At 47.8% G+C, this 15,396-nt stretch overlaps 1 protein-coding gene across 2 annotated transcripts in view; it reads left to right on the top strand.

Annotated features, from left to right (window-relative positions):
• Nucleotides 1-3,140: 3,140 nt before the first annotated feature.
• cacul1 (CDK2 associated cullin domain 1) overlaps nucleotides 3,141-15,396 on the top strand; it is a 94,808-nt gene continuing 82,552 nt past the window's right edge. For both annotated transcript variants that reach the window (XR_015079192.1, XM_085994391.1), the window contains exon 1: nucleotides 3,141-3,721. Coding sequence is in view for 1 of the 2 variants with exons in the window: in XM_085994391.1 (XP_085850517.1) it covers nucleotides 3,364-3,721 (358 nt within the window). In the remaining variant the exon portion in view is untranslated. The remainder of the gene's footprint in view (nucleotides 3,722-15,396) is intronic.

Raw genomic sequence — 15,396 nt, forward strand, 5'->3', positions numbered from 1 at the left:
TCTACAGCGGGTCGGTATCCTACTGTAAACCCGCCTCCTTGTCAGTTTCCTAAGTGTCGGGTCTGTCATCCCTGAGTGTATATGGGAGAGCCTGGGTATAGCCGTGTAGCTTTGTGCAGTGCTTGTCAGTGTTTGCAGCACCTCAATGCTGTAGAACACTGACAGCAGAACTGTCAAAATGAAAGTGGACATGGCCCCTTTAAGGAAACCGGCTGATGATGCGTCATCAGATGACATCATCAGACCCGCTTCCTTTTAATTGGTCGGGAACCTCGCAGGGCGGACCTAACAAGCCCAATCAGGGCAAAATCACTTGGAGGAGGCCGAATGAAGTCGGGTGCGGGGTTTGAGGACTCCGGCTGCACCGGACTCGCCGTGGCTGGCGAAATCGCGGCCATGGAAACATAGAAGATAGGAGCAGGAGTAGGCCATTCGGCCCCTTGATCCTGCTCCGCCATTCAATGCGATCATGGCTGATCATCCAATTTCAGTACCCGGTCCCTGCTTTCTCCCCATACCCCTGGATCCCTTTAGCCTTAAGAAATATATCCAACTCCTTCTTGAATATATTTAATGAATTGGCTTCTACTGCCTTCTGTGGTAGAGAATTCCACAGGTTCACCACGCTCTGGGTGAAGAAATTCCTCCTCATTTCTGTCCTAAATGGCTTACCCCTTATCCTTAGACTGTGACCCCTGGTTCTGGACTCCCCGACCATCGGGAACATCCTTCCTGCATCTAGTCTGTCCAGTCCTGTCAGAATGTTATAAGTTTCAATGAGATCCCCTCTCATTCTTCTAAACTCCAGCGAGTACAAGCCCAATCGTCCCAATCTCTCCTCATACGTCATTCCTGCCATCCCAGGTATCAGCCTGGTGAATCTTCGCTGAACTCCTTCCATGGTAAGAACATCCTTCCTCAGATAAGGCGACCAAAACTGCACACAATACTCAAGATGTGGTCTCACCAAGGCCTTGTACAACTGCAGCAAGACATCCTTGTTCCTGTACTCAAACCCTCTCGCTACGAAGGCCAACATACCACATGGAGAGTGTTTCCACTTGTGGCGAAGAGCAAAACTAGAGGCCATCAATACAAGATTGTCACCAAGAAACCAAATAGGGAATTCAGAAGAAACTTCTTTACCCAGAAAGTGGTGAGAATATGAACTTGTTACCACAGGGCACGGTTGAAGTGAATAGTATAGATGCATTGAAGGGGAGGCTAGATATGCATATGACGGAGAAGGGAATAGAGGGTTATGCTCATAGAGTTAGTTGAGGGAGGAGGGGAGTGGAGCATAAATGTCGGCATGGACTGGTTGGGCCGAATGACCTGGTTCTGTGCCGTATGTTCAATGTTAGTGCAAAACTGCAGAAAAATGACCGCTTCCTTCAGTGCCTGAAAATCTGGTCGTAATTTGAAGCGTTCCTATGAGCAAGTGCAATTGCAGAAAACTCGTATAGCAGGCTCTAGAAATGGGGGTGGAGCCAGCTTTACAGGTGGAGATATGTTTGGGCAGCAGGATGGGTAAACGGCTATAAAAGATCCCAGGAGATTTGGGCATATTGTAGTTACGGGTGTAACTCATTTACACCCAAAATTCTGCAATCTATTATGCCGTGCAATTGGTTTGAGCCCCGGTTACGCCCCTATCTGGACGCAAATAGGGATAAATTCAAAGGCCAAATGGAAGTTCTTTTATTTCTTTGGAGAAGGTTTTATAATTAAAAATTAATGCTCAACTATTTTCTAAACAGCAGATGTACGATAAGTCAATCGTGGCTCAGTGGCTAGCACTCTCCCCTGTGAGTCAGAAGGTTGTGGGTTCAGGTCCCACTCCAGAGACTTGAGCAGAAAAATCTAGGCTGACACTCCCAGTACAGTGCTGAACGGTCGGAGGTGCCGTCTTTTGGAGGAGACCTTAAAACTAGGTGGACGTAAAAGATCCCGCGGCACTATTTCGAAGAAGAGCAGGGGATGATCCGGCGTCCTGGCCAATATTTATCCCTCAATCAACATCACTAAAAACAGATTGGTCCAGAAATTCGGGTCTCCACGGGTGAGTACGCATGGGGTACTCACCCGTAAGCTCAATGGAAGTGCTGGTTTCGTGCATGCACTGCACATGTGCGGGAAACTGGCACTTCCGTTCCCCTGAAAGAAGGGGTTCAGAAGTCGAACGCGTGCGCAGGAGAGACAGCGCGTGCGCATCGAACTTACGTTTTTTTTTGCAGGTTTTCCCGGGAGGGTAAATCTCCAGAAGTTAGACATGTAAAAAGCAGTCGCAAGGCCTGCTTTTTACAAGGTAAGTGGTGAATTAATTAAAATTAAAACATTTTTTCCACAGGTTTATTATTTTTAAATACTTTAAAGAAAGGTAAGTTTATTTTTAGCTCCGTTAGAAACTGTAATTAATTTTTTCAAAAATTTAAATTATTGTTTAAAATAGCTATTTCATGTAATTTATAGTTTATTTTAAAAATGTGATGTTTTTTTAAAATTTATTTGAAGATTTAGTGATGTTTTGGGGCTTACAGTATTTATAGGTTTGACAGCTCTTCCTGCCAAACATGAATGTAGCATTCCCTGCTCCGATTGGCTCTCCATGGCCCACGTGATCCCAGGGGACGCATCGAACTAACTGCGCCCCTGGGATACACAAGCACTGCACGCTGGCTGTTGGAGGAGGCCCAGGATCGGAATCCCACGCTGGCCCACAGCTCAACGACCGGCGCGCAAGGTACGTGCAGGTCGGGGGCTTGCACCCGCAGGAAGCCCCCGACCCGAATTTCTGGGCCATTAATATCTGGTCATTATCACATTGCTGTTTGTTGGGAGCTTGCTGTGCGCATATTGGCTGCTGCGTTTCCCACATTACAACAGTGACTGCACTTCAAAAAAAAACACTTCATTGGCTGTAAAGCGCTTTGGGACGTCTGGTGGTCCTGACTATATAAAATGCAAGTCTTTCTTTATATGAGGCACCTACCCGGAGCCTGGAGCCGCCGAGGCTCTGCGCACAATAGCTGGTTACCCTTGGTTACCGTCGCTAAGGAGCGCCGCCGCTCCCGGCATGCAGCGGGGAGATGGGGTTCGGGCCCAAAGCGTCGCCAAGTGTCGCAAAGCTGACATACCATCGGTGGCAAAAAAAAGCCGTAAAGGGGGGGGCGGGGAGGAGTCGGGTCGAATCGAGTGAGAAATGAAGCTGAAGCTCGAGTAGGAGAGAGAGAGAGACAAGACAATTAGCGAGACAGACCGAAGCATTCATGTAGCAGGAAGAAAAATAAAACATAAAACGTTTTTTGTAGATCTGGCTTAAAGAGCCCTCCTCCCTATCTCACCCCCACAGCAGCGCGCACAATGGACGAGAACATGGAGGAGGACGCCAGCTACCAGCAGCTGATGATGGACGATCACAACCACAACAACAACTGGGAGGCCAACGCCGACGCTTATCAGCATCCCCAGCACCACCACAACCATCACCATCACCACCACCACCACCACAATCATCATAACCACCATAACCATCACCCCGGTCAGCCCGCTCTGCCCGAGCCAGGAGGGACGCAGCCCGACCCCAAAGAACTCCTCCAGCGTCGCATGTCTGTCAACGGGGGAGAGCGAGGGCCGGGAGCGCACAGGGATCCCGAGCCCGAACCCGAGCCCATGGCCAGTAAAGTAACCCTGAACATTAACAGCTCAGCCTCCAAGTTCTGTAAGTCACGCAGGGGAAAAAAAAAATCTGAGCGACAAATGCTTCGACGAGTGATTGTTAAGCGAATAAGGCTTTAATAGTTTTTTTTTTTAGCTGGGTGTGTATATTTTAAAGCTCTGATTTAATCTGTTGGAAGACGTGGATTTTGCGTACTTTATGATGACCAATGCTACCTGCATTCTTCAATCTGCTCTGCCGGGGCATTTAACCCCATTTGACTACTAACAGTGTATATATAAATAAAATAAAATATTGTAATCGCAAGTGAGCAGTGTTGTAAAGCTGGAGTCGAAATGCAATTAATCGGAAAGGCCTAGTCTCAAATGCCAGTCCCAGGAATGAATCAGATCCAAGTCCGAATAAATAAACAAGATAAAGGGTAGGCCATTTAGGACTGAGATGAGAAGACATTTCTTCACACACAGGGTGGTGAATCTTTGGAATTCTCTACCCCAGAGGGCTGTGGAGGCTCAGTCATTGGGTATATTCAAAACAGAAGTCGATGGATTTCTGACTAGTAAGGGCATCAAGGGATATGGCGATAGGGCCGGTGAATGGAGTTGAGGCAGAAGATCAGCCATGATCTCATTGAATGGCAGAGCAGGCTCGAAGGGCCGAATGGCCTACTCCTGCTCCTATTTCTTATTCTTATGTAAATAACAGGGCACTTAGAAAATAATAATAGGATTGGCAAAGTCAACACGGGTTTATGAAAGGAAAATTGTGTTTGACAAATCTGTTAGAGAGTTTTTTGAGGTTGTAACTAGCAGAATAGATAAGGGGGAACCAGTGTATTTGGATTTTCGGAAGGCGTGCGATAAGGTGCCACACAAGGTTATTAAATAAAATTAGGGCTCATGGGATTGGGGGTAATATACTAGCACGGATTGGTTAATGGACAGAAAACAGAGAGTAGGAATAAAAGGGTCATTTTCGGGTTGGCAGGCAGTAACTAGTGGGGTACTGCAAGGATCAGTGCTTGGGCCTCAGCTATTCACAATCTACATCAATGATTTGGATGAGGGGACCAAATGTAATATATCCAAGTTTGCTGATGATACAAAGCTGGGTGGAAATATAAGTTGTGAGGAGGATGCAAGTAGGTATCAAGGGGATATGGACAAGCTAAGTGAATGGGCAAGAACATGGCAAATGAAATATAATGTGGAGAAATTTGAAGTTATCCACTTTGGTAGGAAAAATAGAAAAGCAGAGTATTTTTTAAATGGTGCGAGATTGGGAAATGTTGGAGTTCAGAGGGACCTGGGTGTCCTTGTACACGAATCGCTGAAAGTTAATATGCAGGTACAACAAGCAATTAGGAAAGCAAATGGTATGTTAGCATTTATTACAAGAGGATTTGAGTATAAGAGTAAAGATTCTTTACTGATATTATATAGGGCCCTGGTGAGACCACACCTGCAGTATTGTGTACAATTTTGGTCTCCTTACCTAAGGAAGGATATACTTGCCATAGAGGGAGTGCAACGCAGGTTCACCAGACTGGGATGGGGGGGGGGGGGATTGTCCTATGAGGAGAGATTGAGTAGACTAGGCCTATATTCTTTAGAGTTTAGAAGAATGAAAGGTGATCTCATTGAAACATACAAAATTCTTACAGGGCTTGACAGGGTAGATGCAGGGAGGATGTTTCCCCTGGCTGGGGAGTCTAGAACCAGGGGTCACAGTCTCAGAATAAGGGGTCGGCCATTTAGGACTGAGATGAGAAATTTCTTCACTGAGGGTGGTGAATCTTTGGAATTCTCTACCCCAGAGCACTGTGGAGGCTCAGTCGTTGAGTATATTCAAGACAGAGATCGATAGATTTTTGAATATTAAGGGAATCGAGGGATATGGGGATAGTGCAGGAAAGTGAAGATGAGGGAGAAGATCAGCCATGATCTTAATTGAATGGTGGAGTAGGCTCGAGGGGCCAAATGGCCGACTCCTGCTCCTGTTTCTTATGTTCTAAACAACTTATCTGTAAACTTAAAAGCTTGAAGACTAAAAGTTGGCTTTTATAGATTGGTTTTACTTGTTTAAAAAAAAAAAATAATTAGGAACAAGCCGCTGCCTGTCTTGGGTTGAAAATAAGGAAACACACAGATTAATTTCACTGGAGGTGCTCTTGCCTACTTAAGTAATGTTCAGAATGCCTCCTACAGTGGCCTGATTGTGTTCTCTGTGGCATTAATTTAGATACTCTGGACATAATGTACTTGTCCCTTTGACAACCAATGGTAAACCTAGGATAATTGATAACCTCGAGTAATTCAGTAGATTGATTGTGTTAATATAAGTGAGAATGAAGTGCCATTCTCTCAGGAATCTCAGAATAGGAAGATTGAATACTGCCTTAAGGTCACTTTCAGACATTTGTTAAAGTTTGTAGTATTTTTTGTTTTCTTACCATTTTGAGCGAGGTGTGTTGTGAATAATGGAAATAGCATGAAATAGGACCTGGAATTAATGGACTTATTTAACCATGTTAAATGTTATTTTGATGTTTGTGTACTACAGATTAACTGTAAATATACTATCCATTACAAAGTACGCTTGGCTCAACCTATTTTAAAATTAATTTTGCAGTCTCTTTATAAAGTAATATAAAAGAAATATCTGATCATTGAATAAATTAAAATTGAAGTTCTGAAAATAAATAGCGCCAAAACACAGATAGCAGTGTGTCACTGCAGCTCCCCTGATATTTCAGTCTGCATCTGCAAAACCCATTGTGCTGAACTGTACAGAGCTGGAGGATTTCCGACTTGATCCCTGCTCTGTGCTGAGTTAGCTCTGAGCAGTGGTGCTATAATTACATATGATATACAGCACAGAAACAGGCCATTCGGTCCAACCAGTCCATGCCCATGTCCATTGGCCTAGGAGTCAAGTTAGTGGAGAGGAAAAGCTGGCAATGGTTACTGGGAAGAGAAAAGCTGGCTGGAGTCCCTGCTCGTGATTGCAACCCAGTGATCAGGTGCTGGAATTGCACGTGGGTGGATCGTCATCAGAACTGGGCTTTGCAGTGATGGGATGTTTGAAGAGAGTGTTTGAAGACCAGGACCTCAAACCCGGCACTAAGCTCATGGTCTACAGGGTAGCAGTGATACCCTCCCTGCTGTATGCCTCAGAGACATGGACCATGTACAGCAGGCACCTCAAAGCACTGGAGAGGTACCACCAATGCTGCCTCCGCAAGATCCTGCAAATCCATTGGCAGGATAGGCGCACCAACGTCAGTGTTCTTGCTCAGGCCAACATCCCCAGCATCGAAGCTTTGACCACGCTCGATCAGCTCCGATGGACGGGTCACATTGTCCGCATGCCCAATACGAGACTCCCACAACAAGCGCTCTACTCGGAGCTCCGGCATAGCAAGAGAGCCCCAGGTGGGCAGAGGAAACGCTTCAAGGACACCCTCAAAGCCTCCTTGAAAAAGTGTAACATCCCCACCGACACCTGGGAATCCCTGGCCCAAGACCGCACAAAGTGGAGGAGAAGCATCCAGGAAGGTACCGAACACCTAGAGTCTCTTCGCCGGGAGCAAGCGGAAGCCAAGCGCAAGGAGCGCACGCCAACCCAAGCACCCCACCCACCCGCCCCTTCAACCACCGTCTGCCCCACCTGTGACAGAGACTGTCGGTCCCGCATTGGACTCATCGGTCACCTGAGAACTCATTTTTAATGTGGAAGCAAGTCATCCTCGGTTCCGAGGGACTGCCGAAGAAGAAGTAAGAGATGGGATGCTCACTGTCTAGGGTCCCTTGTGAAGAATGACCACTTGTGTGCTGGAACCACACAGCATTAATCAGAGGCTTTGTGAGAAGAGTGGAGGAAATTGGGAAAAGAGAACTCCGTGTGATTGAAAGCTACTTTGCGATCTGGAATGAGTGACTGTGATAATCATTTGGTGCCATTAGATTCTTAGTGTGCAGGTGTTAGGATGAATCCTGTAGAACTAGTTGAAATAACCCATGTGTCTTCAAGACTTTTGAACAGACCTGTGAATCAGTTGAGACAATAAAAGGTTTCTGTCAACACTGAATGTATTTAAGTTAGAATTTACTCTCTGGAACAACTGAATCACAAAACAGACAGCCAGTGAGGTACAGGAAACTTTGTTATATCCGGGACTGAGCCGTTGCCGATCTATCAAAACTGCCGGACATACAAAGTTAATGTTGAAGCATATGGAGGTTTTCATCTCCGTATCTGACAACAAACACTGCTGCTTAGCAACAGCTTTGTAAACAGTCGGCCCGTACCTTGGAAGCGTCTCTGTAGCTTAGCAACAGCTTCAGAGAGACTTTCCAGAGCCCGACTGTTGAAAACAAAGCCACGAGAAGAAAAAAAACCTAACAAAACGGCTCCTGATTTCTGCCGGTAGATCGAGGTTTCCGGACATACAACCTCCGGATAAACCAAAGTTTCCTGTATAGTATCCGAAAGCGAAATGCATTTAATTCCAGTTAGCAGCACTGTAAGTTTAAGATATAAATAAATTGTATTTTAGTTCGATGTAACTCAATTTATTTATATAATGCCATTCATGACCTCAGGCAGTCAAAGTGCTTTACAGAGTGACCAAAGTGCTTTACAGGCAATGAGCTACTTTGAAGTATAGTCACTGTTGTAATGTAGAGAAACATGGCAGCCAATTTGCGCACAGCAAGGTGCCACAAACAGCAATGAGATAATGACCAGATAATCTGTTTTTTAGTGATGTTGTTTGAGGGATAAATATTGGCCAGGACACTGGGGAGGACTCCCTTGCTCTTTGAAATAGTGCAGGAGATCTTTTACATCCACCTGAGAGGGCAGACGTGGCCTCAGTTTAACTCGGTCTCCTGAAAAAGACGGCACCTCTCAGTACAGCACAGAAGTGTCAGCCGAGATTATGGGCTCCAGTCTCTGGAATGTGACTTGAACCCACGACCTTCTGACTCGGACAAGAGTGCTCGTTCAAGGTTTGAAGGGAATATTTGTTCAGGGATTACTTCAGTTCTTGAAATGTTCTGAAGTTTTTAACAGTGACTGGACAGAAAGAACATATTTTGTACATGTGAACCATGTTCTCTGCTGGGTGTACCTATATTGAATATTTAAAAAGTGCCCCACATCACCCTGAATTAAAAAATGTTGTGTCCCTTTTCTATATTCCTTGATTTCTACCTTAGGGTGTTCAGTACCAGAAGTTTGCTTTGCATTTGCTATAAGAAATAAGGTTATTTTTTGTCCTCCAAGGATTAAAACGATTGATCTGTTTTGCTATGCTATGGGCTTGACGTGTGTTAGTGCATCAAATGTTGCTGACCCTGCTGCTCTTAAGTATTTTTATGGATAGTGCAGAGCAGAAGAAGATCCCTATCCACAGTGGGATGGCAATTGGAGAACATTGCACTTTTAGACGCTCTTCTACTTCTAGGGGTCAGTTGCAGACCACTTGGAATAGGGACAAGGCTGCTTACTGCCTGCTTGCCTCTTCAAAGAGGAATGGTATGTGATCTGGAGATATGTAAGGAGAGAGAAAGAGGAAATAAATATAGGAGTAACATTTGGTTAAAATTGTGACTGGTAGCTTGTGATTGTACTAATGACCTCTGCTCATCTCTGTCTACCTCTGTCCTTGTGTGTCTGTCTGTCTCTCTCGTAGTTGGGAGCTGCTTGATATTTTACCATAAATCTTTGATTATTATTGGTATATTTTCCCATTATTTTAATGGTCTCTTTTGCTTTTGTTTGTTCTGATGGTGGAGCTTGGGGAGGAAGGCAATTACAGAGGAGGGAAGATGGATATAATGGCAAGGAAATAAAGGAAAAAAGTGAAGTAGTGGGGTCCCGAGCTTGTAGATGTGGCTAATGGGACTGCCTCAGAAAAAGAATGCATGGGGATGTAGATGGGATGAGAAGGATGGTGGGGGTGGAGATGGCAGGAGAGTAGATTGAGAACTTATATGGAGGGGGGGAAACAAAATATAAATGAAGCGAGGAAAAGTGGATGGGGAAAAATAATAGAAAGTAGGTGAAAAATGTAAGATCTAAACCTTTTTTAGATGATGATTATCTGAACGGCAATAGATTGGGAGAAGGGGAAGTGCAACAAGACCTGGGTGTCATTGTGCACCAGTCGCTGAAGGTAAGCATGCAGGTGCAGCAGGCGGTTAAGAAGGCAAATGGTATGTTGGCCTTCATAGCGAGAGGGTGTGGTAAACCACTGTTCTTGTTGTTCACCGTTGTTGTTGTTGCACACTGTTGTATCTATGCATGCCTCAGCTGGCTCCGCCCCTGGCTCCACCCACATGCCCAGGTATAAAGGTGACTGCTCTGCAGCCCCCCTGCCTTCTTGGAAACCAGTCAACCACGAGAGGCATGCTCTGTTCTTTGTTAATAAAAGCCTTTTAGTTACTCTCCTAACTCTCCGTCTTTTATGAGTAATTAATTGCGCATCAATTTTATTAACAAAAACAAAATGTCGGCACCAAACGCTGAGCAGCAGGCGCTGCAGCAAATGACGGCACCAAACGCTGAGCAGCAGGCGCTGCTGCATGCCCTCAGACCAACATGCCTGGACCTAGACCCTCAAGAGGCGGGTTCGTCTACCAAGTTCGCACAATGGCTGCGTTGCTTCGAAGCTTACCTGGAAGCCTCAGCCGTGACACTAGATGGAAACAAACTAAAAATCCTGGCCTCCAAGGTGGGCCACCAAGTCTACACGCTCATCCAGGACGCGACTACCTACACGGCGGCTATCAATCTGCTAAAAGGACAATACACACGCCCGGTAAATACAGTTTATGCCAGACACCTCCTGAGATCCCGCAAACAGCAGTCCGGGGAATCGGTGGAGGCATTCCTACGGGCACTACAGATACTCGGCCGAGCCTGCGATTGTAAAGGGGTATCGGCCGCGACACACACGGAGGGACTTATCCGAGATGCTTTCGTTGCAGGCTTCAAGTCCGACTACTCCCGGCAGAGACTGCTGGAGAAGGGCGAAATAGACCTGAAGAAGGCAGTGTCCCTCGCGCTCTCGCTAGACGCGGCCCACCGGAATATGGACGCATTCTCCCCTAACCGCTCCACACCGTGGACGCCGCAACCTTGAGTCATGGGACCGCCACCCCCGGCACCAACTGCTGCAGCGATGTTCAAGGGCCTGAAATGTTACTTTTGTGGCCAGGCAAAACACCCCAGAGCACGCTGCCCGGCGAAAAACGCTACCTGCTCTGGCTGCGGGTAGAAAGGACACTACGTCAGCGCCTGCAAAGGTAAAACCGCTAACGCCAGCAGCGCCGCGTGTGAACCGTGGGGGCAGCCATCTTGTCCGCCATCTTGGACACCTCCAGCCGCATCGGGATCATGGGCGCAGCCATTTTGTCTGCCATCTTGGACGCCTCCAACTCCAATCGCGGGTGACCCGGACTCAACCACCGCCTCGTCTGACGACCACAGCGACTCGCTCGACCATACGCTGGCCTCCGTGACGCTGGACCAATCTCTCCCTCACCAACTGTCCAGGCCCATGATGGACATTACGGTAAACGGCCGCGCCACTACCTGCCTTTTCGACAGCGGGAGCACGGAGAGCTTTATCCACCCCGACACGGTGCGCAGTTACTCTCTCCCGGTCCGGCCAACGCGCCATCGGATCTCTATGGCTTCCAAATCCCATTCAGCAGACGTCGGTGGCTACTGTGTAGTGACCCTTTCAGTAAGGGGCACAGAATACAAAAATTTTAAATTTCTTGTCCTGCCCCATCTCTGCGTGGCCGTTCTACTGGGGTTGGATTTTCAGTGCCACCTTAAAAGTGTCACATTAGCGTACGGCGGACCCCTCCCCCCACTCACAGTCTGCAGCCAGCAGCTTTTAAATCGCCCGCCGCGCACCATTTGCAGCCTCTCCACGCTTAAAGTCTCTCCCCCCCCCCCCCCCCCCTTCGCTAACCTCACCCGCGACTGTAAGACCATCGCTACCAAAAGCAGGCGGTACAGTGCCGGGGAAAGGAGCTTCATTAAATCTGAAGTAGCAAGACTCCTGAAGGAAGGGATTATTGAGGGTAGCACTAGCCCATGGCGAGCACAAGTGGTGGTAGTGAAGACTGGCGAAAAACAGCGCCTAGTTATTGACTACAGCCAGACGATCAATCGCTACACCCAGTTAGATGCATACCCACTCCCCCGCATATCTGACATGGTCAATCAGATAGCACAATACCGGGTGTTCTCGACGATTGATCTGAAGTCGGCATACCATCAGCTCCCCATCAGGGCTGAGGACCGCCAGTACACAGCTTTTGAAGCTGACGGTCGTCTCTACCACTTCCTCCGAGTCCCCTTCGGCGTCACCAACGGGGTTTCGGTCTTCCAAAGGGAGATGGACCGAATGGTTGACCAGGACGCGCTGCAGGCCACCTTCCCCTATCTAGACAACGTCACCATCTGCGGCCACGACCAGCAGGACCATGACGTTAACCTAGAGAAATTCCTCCGTACGGCCCAGCGGCTGAATCTAACATACAACAAGGACAAATGTATGTTTCGCACCACGCGCCTCGCCATTCTTGGCTGCGTAGTGGAGAACGGAGTCATCGGCCCCGACCCTGACAGAATGCGCCCCCTTATGGAGCTCCCCCTCCCCCACTGCCAAAAAGCACTGAAGAGATGCCTAGGGTTTTTCTCTTACTATGCTCAGTGGGTGCCCAACTATGCGGACAAAGCCAGACCCCTCATCAAGTCCACCTCCTTCCCACTGACAGCAGAGGCATGTGCAGCCTTCACTCTCATAAAGAGAGATATTGCGAAGGCCACAATGCACGCAGTGGATGGGTCCATCCCTTTCCAAGTGGAGAGCGACGCATCCGACTTCGCCCTAGCTGCAACCCTTAACCAGGCGGGGAGACCCGTGTCCTTTTTCTCAAGGACCCTCCAGGGCCCCGAGATTCGACACTCCTCTGTCGAAAAGGAGGCCCAGGCCATTGTGGAAGCGGTGCGACATTGGAGGCATTACCTGGCCGGAAAACGATTTACCCTGCTCACTGACCAGCGTTCAGTAGCTTTTATGTTTAACAATAAGCAGAGGGGCAAAATCAAGAACGACAAGATCTTGAGGTGGAGAATTGAACTCTCCACCTACAATTACGATATCTTGTACCGGCCCGGGAAACTCCATGAGCCCCCAGATGCCCTATCACGTGGTACATGCGCCAACGCGCAGGTTGATAGACTGCAGACCCTCCACAATGACCTCTGCCACCCGGGGGTCACTAGGTTCTTCCATTTCATCAAATCCCGTAACCTGCCCTACTCCATCGAGGTCAGGACCATGACCAGGAACTGCCAAATCTGTGCCGAGTGCAAACCGCATTTTTATAGGCCAGACAGAGCAAGCCTGATCAAGGTCCCTCGCCCCTTCGAGCGCCTGAGCGTCGATTTTAAAGGGCCCCTCCCCTCCTCTGACCGCAACGTGTACTTCCTCAACATAATTGATGAGTACTCCCGTTTCCCGTTTGCCATCCCTTGCCCAGACATGACCAGTACCACGGTCATTAAATGTCTGAATGACCTTTTCGCCTTGTTCGGCTTCCCTAGCTATATCCATAGCGACCGGGGCTCATCCTTTATGAGCGACGAACTCCATCAGTACCTGCTCATGAGAGGTATTGCTACAAGCAGAACCATCAGCTACAACCCCCGGGGGAACGGCCAGGTGGAAAGAGAGAACGCGACGGTTTGGAAGGCCGTCCTCTTAAACTTAAAATCTAAGGGCCTTCCGACCTCTCGCTGGCAGGAGGTCCTCCCTGCGGCGCTCCACTCCATTCGGTCACTGCTTTGTACGGCCACCAATGCCACCCTCCATGAAAAAATGTTCACTTTCCCCAGGAAGTCCACATCGGGGACCTCGCTACCGACATGGCTGACGTCTCCAGGACCCGTCCTACTGCGGAAGCACGTGCGGTCCCATAAAACGGACCCCCTGGTCGAGAGGGTGAGCCTCCTCCACGCCAACCCCCAGTATGCTTACGTGGCGTACCCGGACGGGCGGGAGGACACAGTCTCCATACGAGACCTCGCACCTTCGGGTGCCCCTGAAACACTACCATTGCCATCCACCACTACCCACCCCTTGTAGACGGCATGCCGCAGCCCCAGGACCCGTCATTGACCACCCAACCACTCAATGAGACGCCAGATTCAACGTTGGATGCTGCACCATCACCGCCGCCACCACGACGATCAGGACGGCATACAAGGCCACCTGATAGACTTACTTACACGAACCTTTAGTACACCTCACCCCGCCGGACTCAATTTTAAACAAGGGGTGAATGTGGTAAACCACTGTTATTGTTCACCGTTGTTGTTGTTGCACACTTGTATCTATGCATGCCTCAGCTGGCTCCGCCCCTGGCTCCACCCACATGCCCAGGTATAAAGGTGACTGCTCTGCAGCCCCCCTGCCTTCTTGGTAACCAGTCAACCACGAGAGGCATGCTCTGTTCTTTGTTAATAAAAGCCTTTTAGTTACTCTCCTAACTCTCCGTCTTTTATGAGTAATTAATTGCGCATCAGAGGGTTCGAGTACAGGAACAAGGATGTCCTGCTGCAGTTGTACAGGGCATTGGTGAGACCACACCTTGAGTATTGTGTGCAGTTTTGGTCGCCTTATCTGAGGAAGGATGTTCTTGCCATGGAGGGAGTGCAGCGAAGATTCACCAGGCTGATACCTGGGATGGCAGGAATGACGTATGAGGAGAGATTGGGTCGATTGGGCTTGTACTCGCTGGAGTTTAGAAGAATGAGAGGGGATCTCATTGAAACTTATAAAATTCTAACAGGACTAGACAGACTAGATGCAGGAAGGATGTTCCCGATGGCGGGGGAGTCCAGAACCAGGGGTCACAGTCTAAGGATAAGGGGTAAGCCATTTAGGACAGCGATGAGGAGGAATTTCTTCACCCAGTGAGTGGTGAACCTGTGGAATTCTCTACCACAGAAGGCAGTTGAGGCCAATTCATTAAATATATTCAAGAAGGAGTTGGATATATTTCTTAAGGCTGAAGGGATCAAGGGATATGGGGAGAAGGCAGGGACAGGGTACTGAGTTTGGATGATCAGCCATGATCTCATTGAATGGCGGAGCAGGCTCGAGGGGCCAAATGGCCTACTCCTGCTCCTATCTTCTATGTTTCTTTTCTGTTTTTGTACAATTGAATATCTGGGTCTGATTGGCACGCGATGACCACATGACTGGATAATTATAACCTGCTTAGCATGGACCAACAAGCAATATTTTGAGGTTTCATCAGTTGTACATTCATACATCTTTGCATTCTTGCTGACTCACAACTTTTAATAGTATGAGGAAGGGAGAGAGTATGTGAACAGGGACTTTTCATCCATGGGAGATGGTATGCAGTAACATCCTGTAATAAGTGATATTCAAATGTGTGCATTTTGCATATTTTTATTGGTTGTGTATGTCTTAATGATTAATTTGATTGTTAGTGTGGTTGTTAAGCAAATATTTGTTAATCATGCTGTGATTTATTGTTGTACAGTACTGAATGAGAGAGAACCAGCTGTTTTTAGTTAAGTAGTTCAACATGCAGTTGGTTAGATAAATGTAAATATAGAGTTCAGAAGGTAAAGAAGAATATGTAGTTGGTTAGCAA

The sequence above is a fragment of the Somniosus microcephalus genome, chromosome 8, assembly GCF_052327205.1.
Source record: "Somniosus microcephalus isolate GS21.2 chromosome 8, FLI_Smic_1.0, whole genome shotgun sequence".
Taxonomy (NCBI): Eukaryota; Metazoa; Chordata; class Chondrichthyes; order Squaliformes; family Somniosidae; genus Somniosus; species Somniosus microcephalus.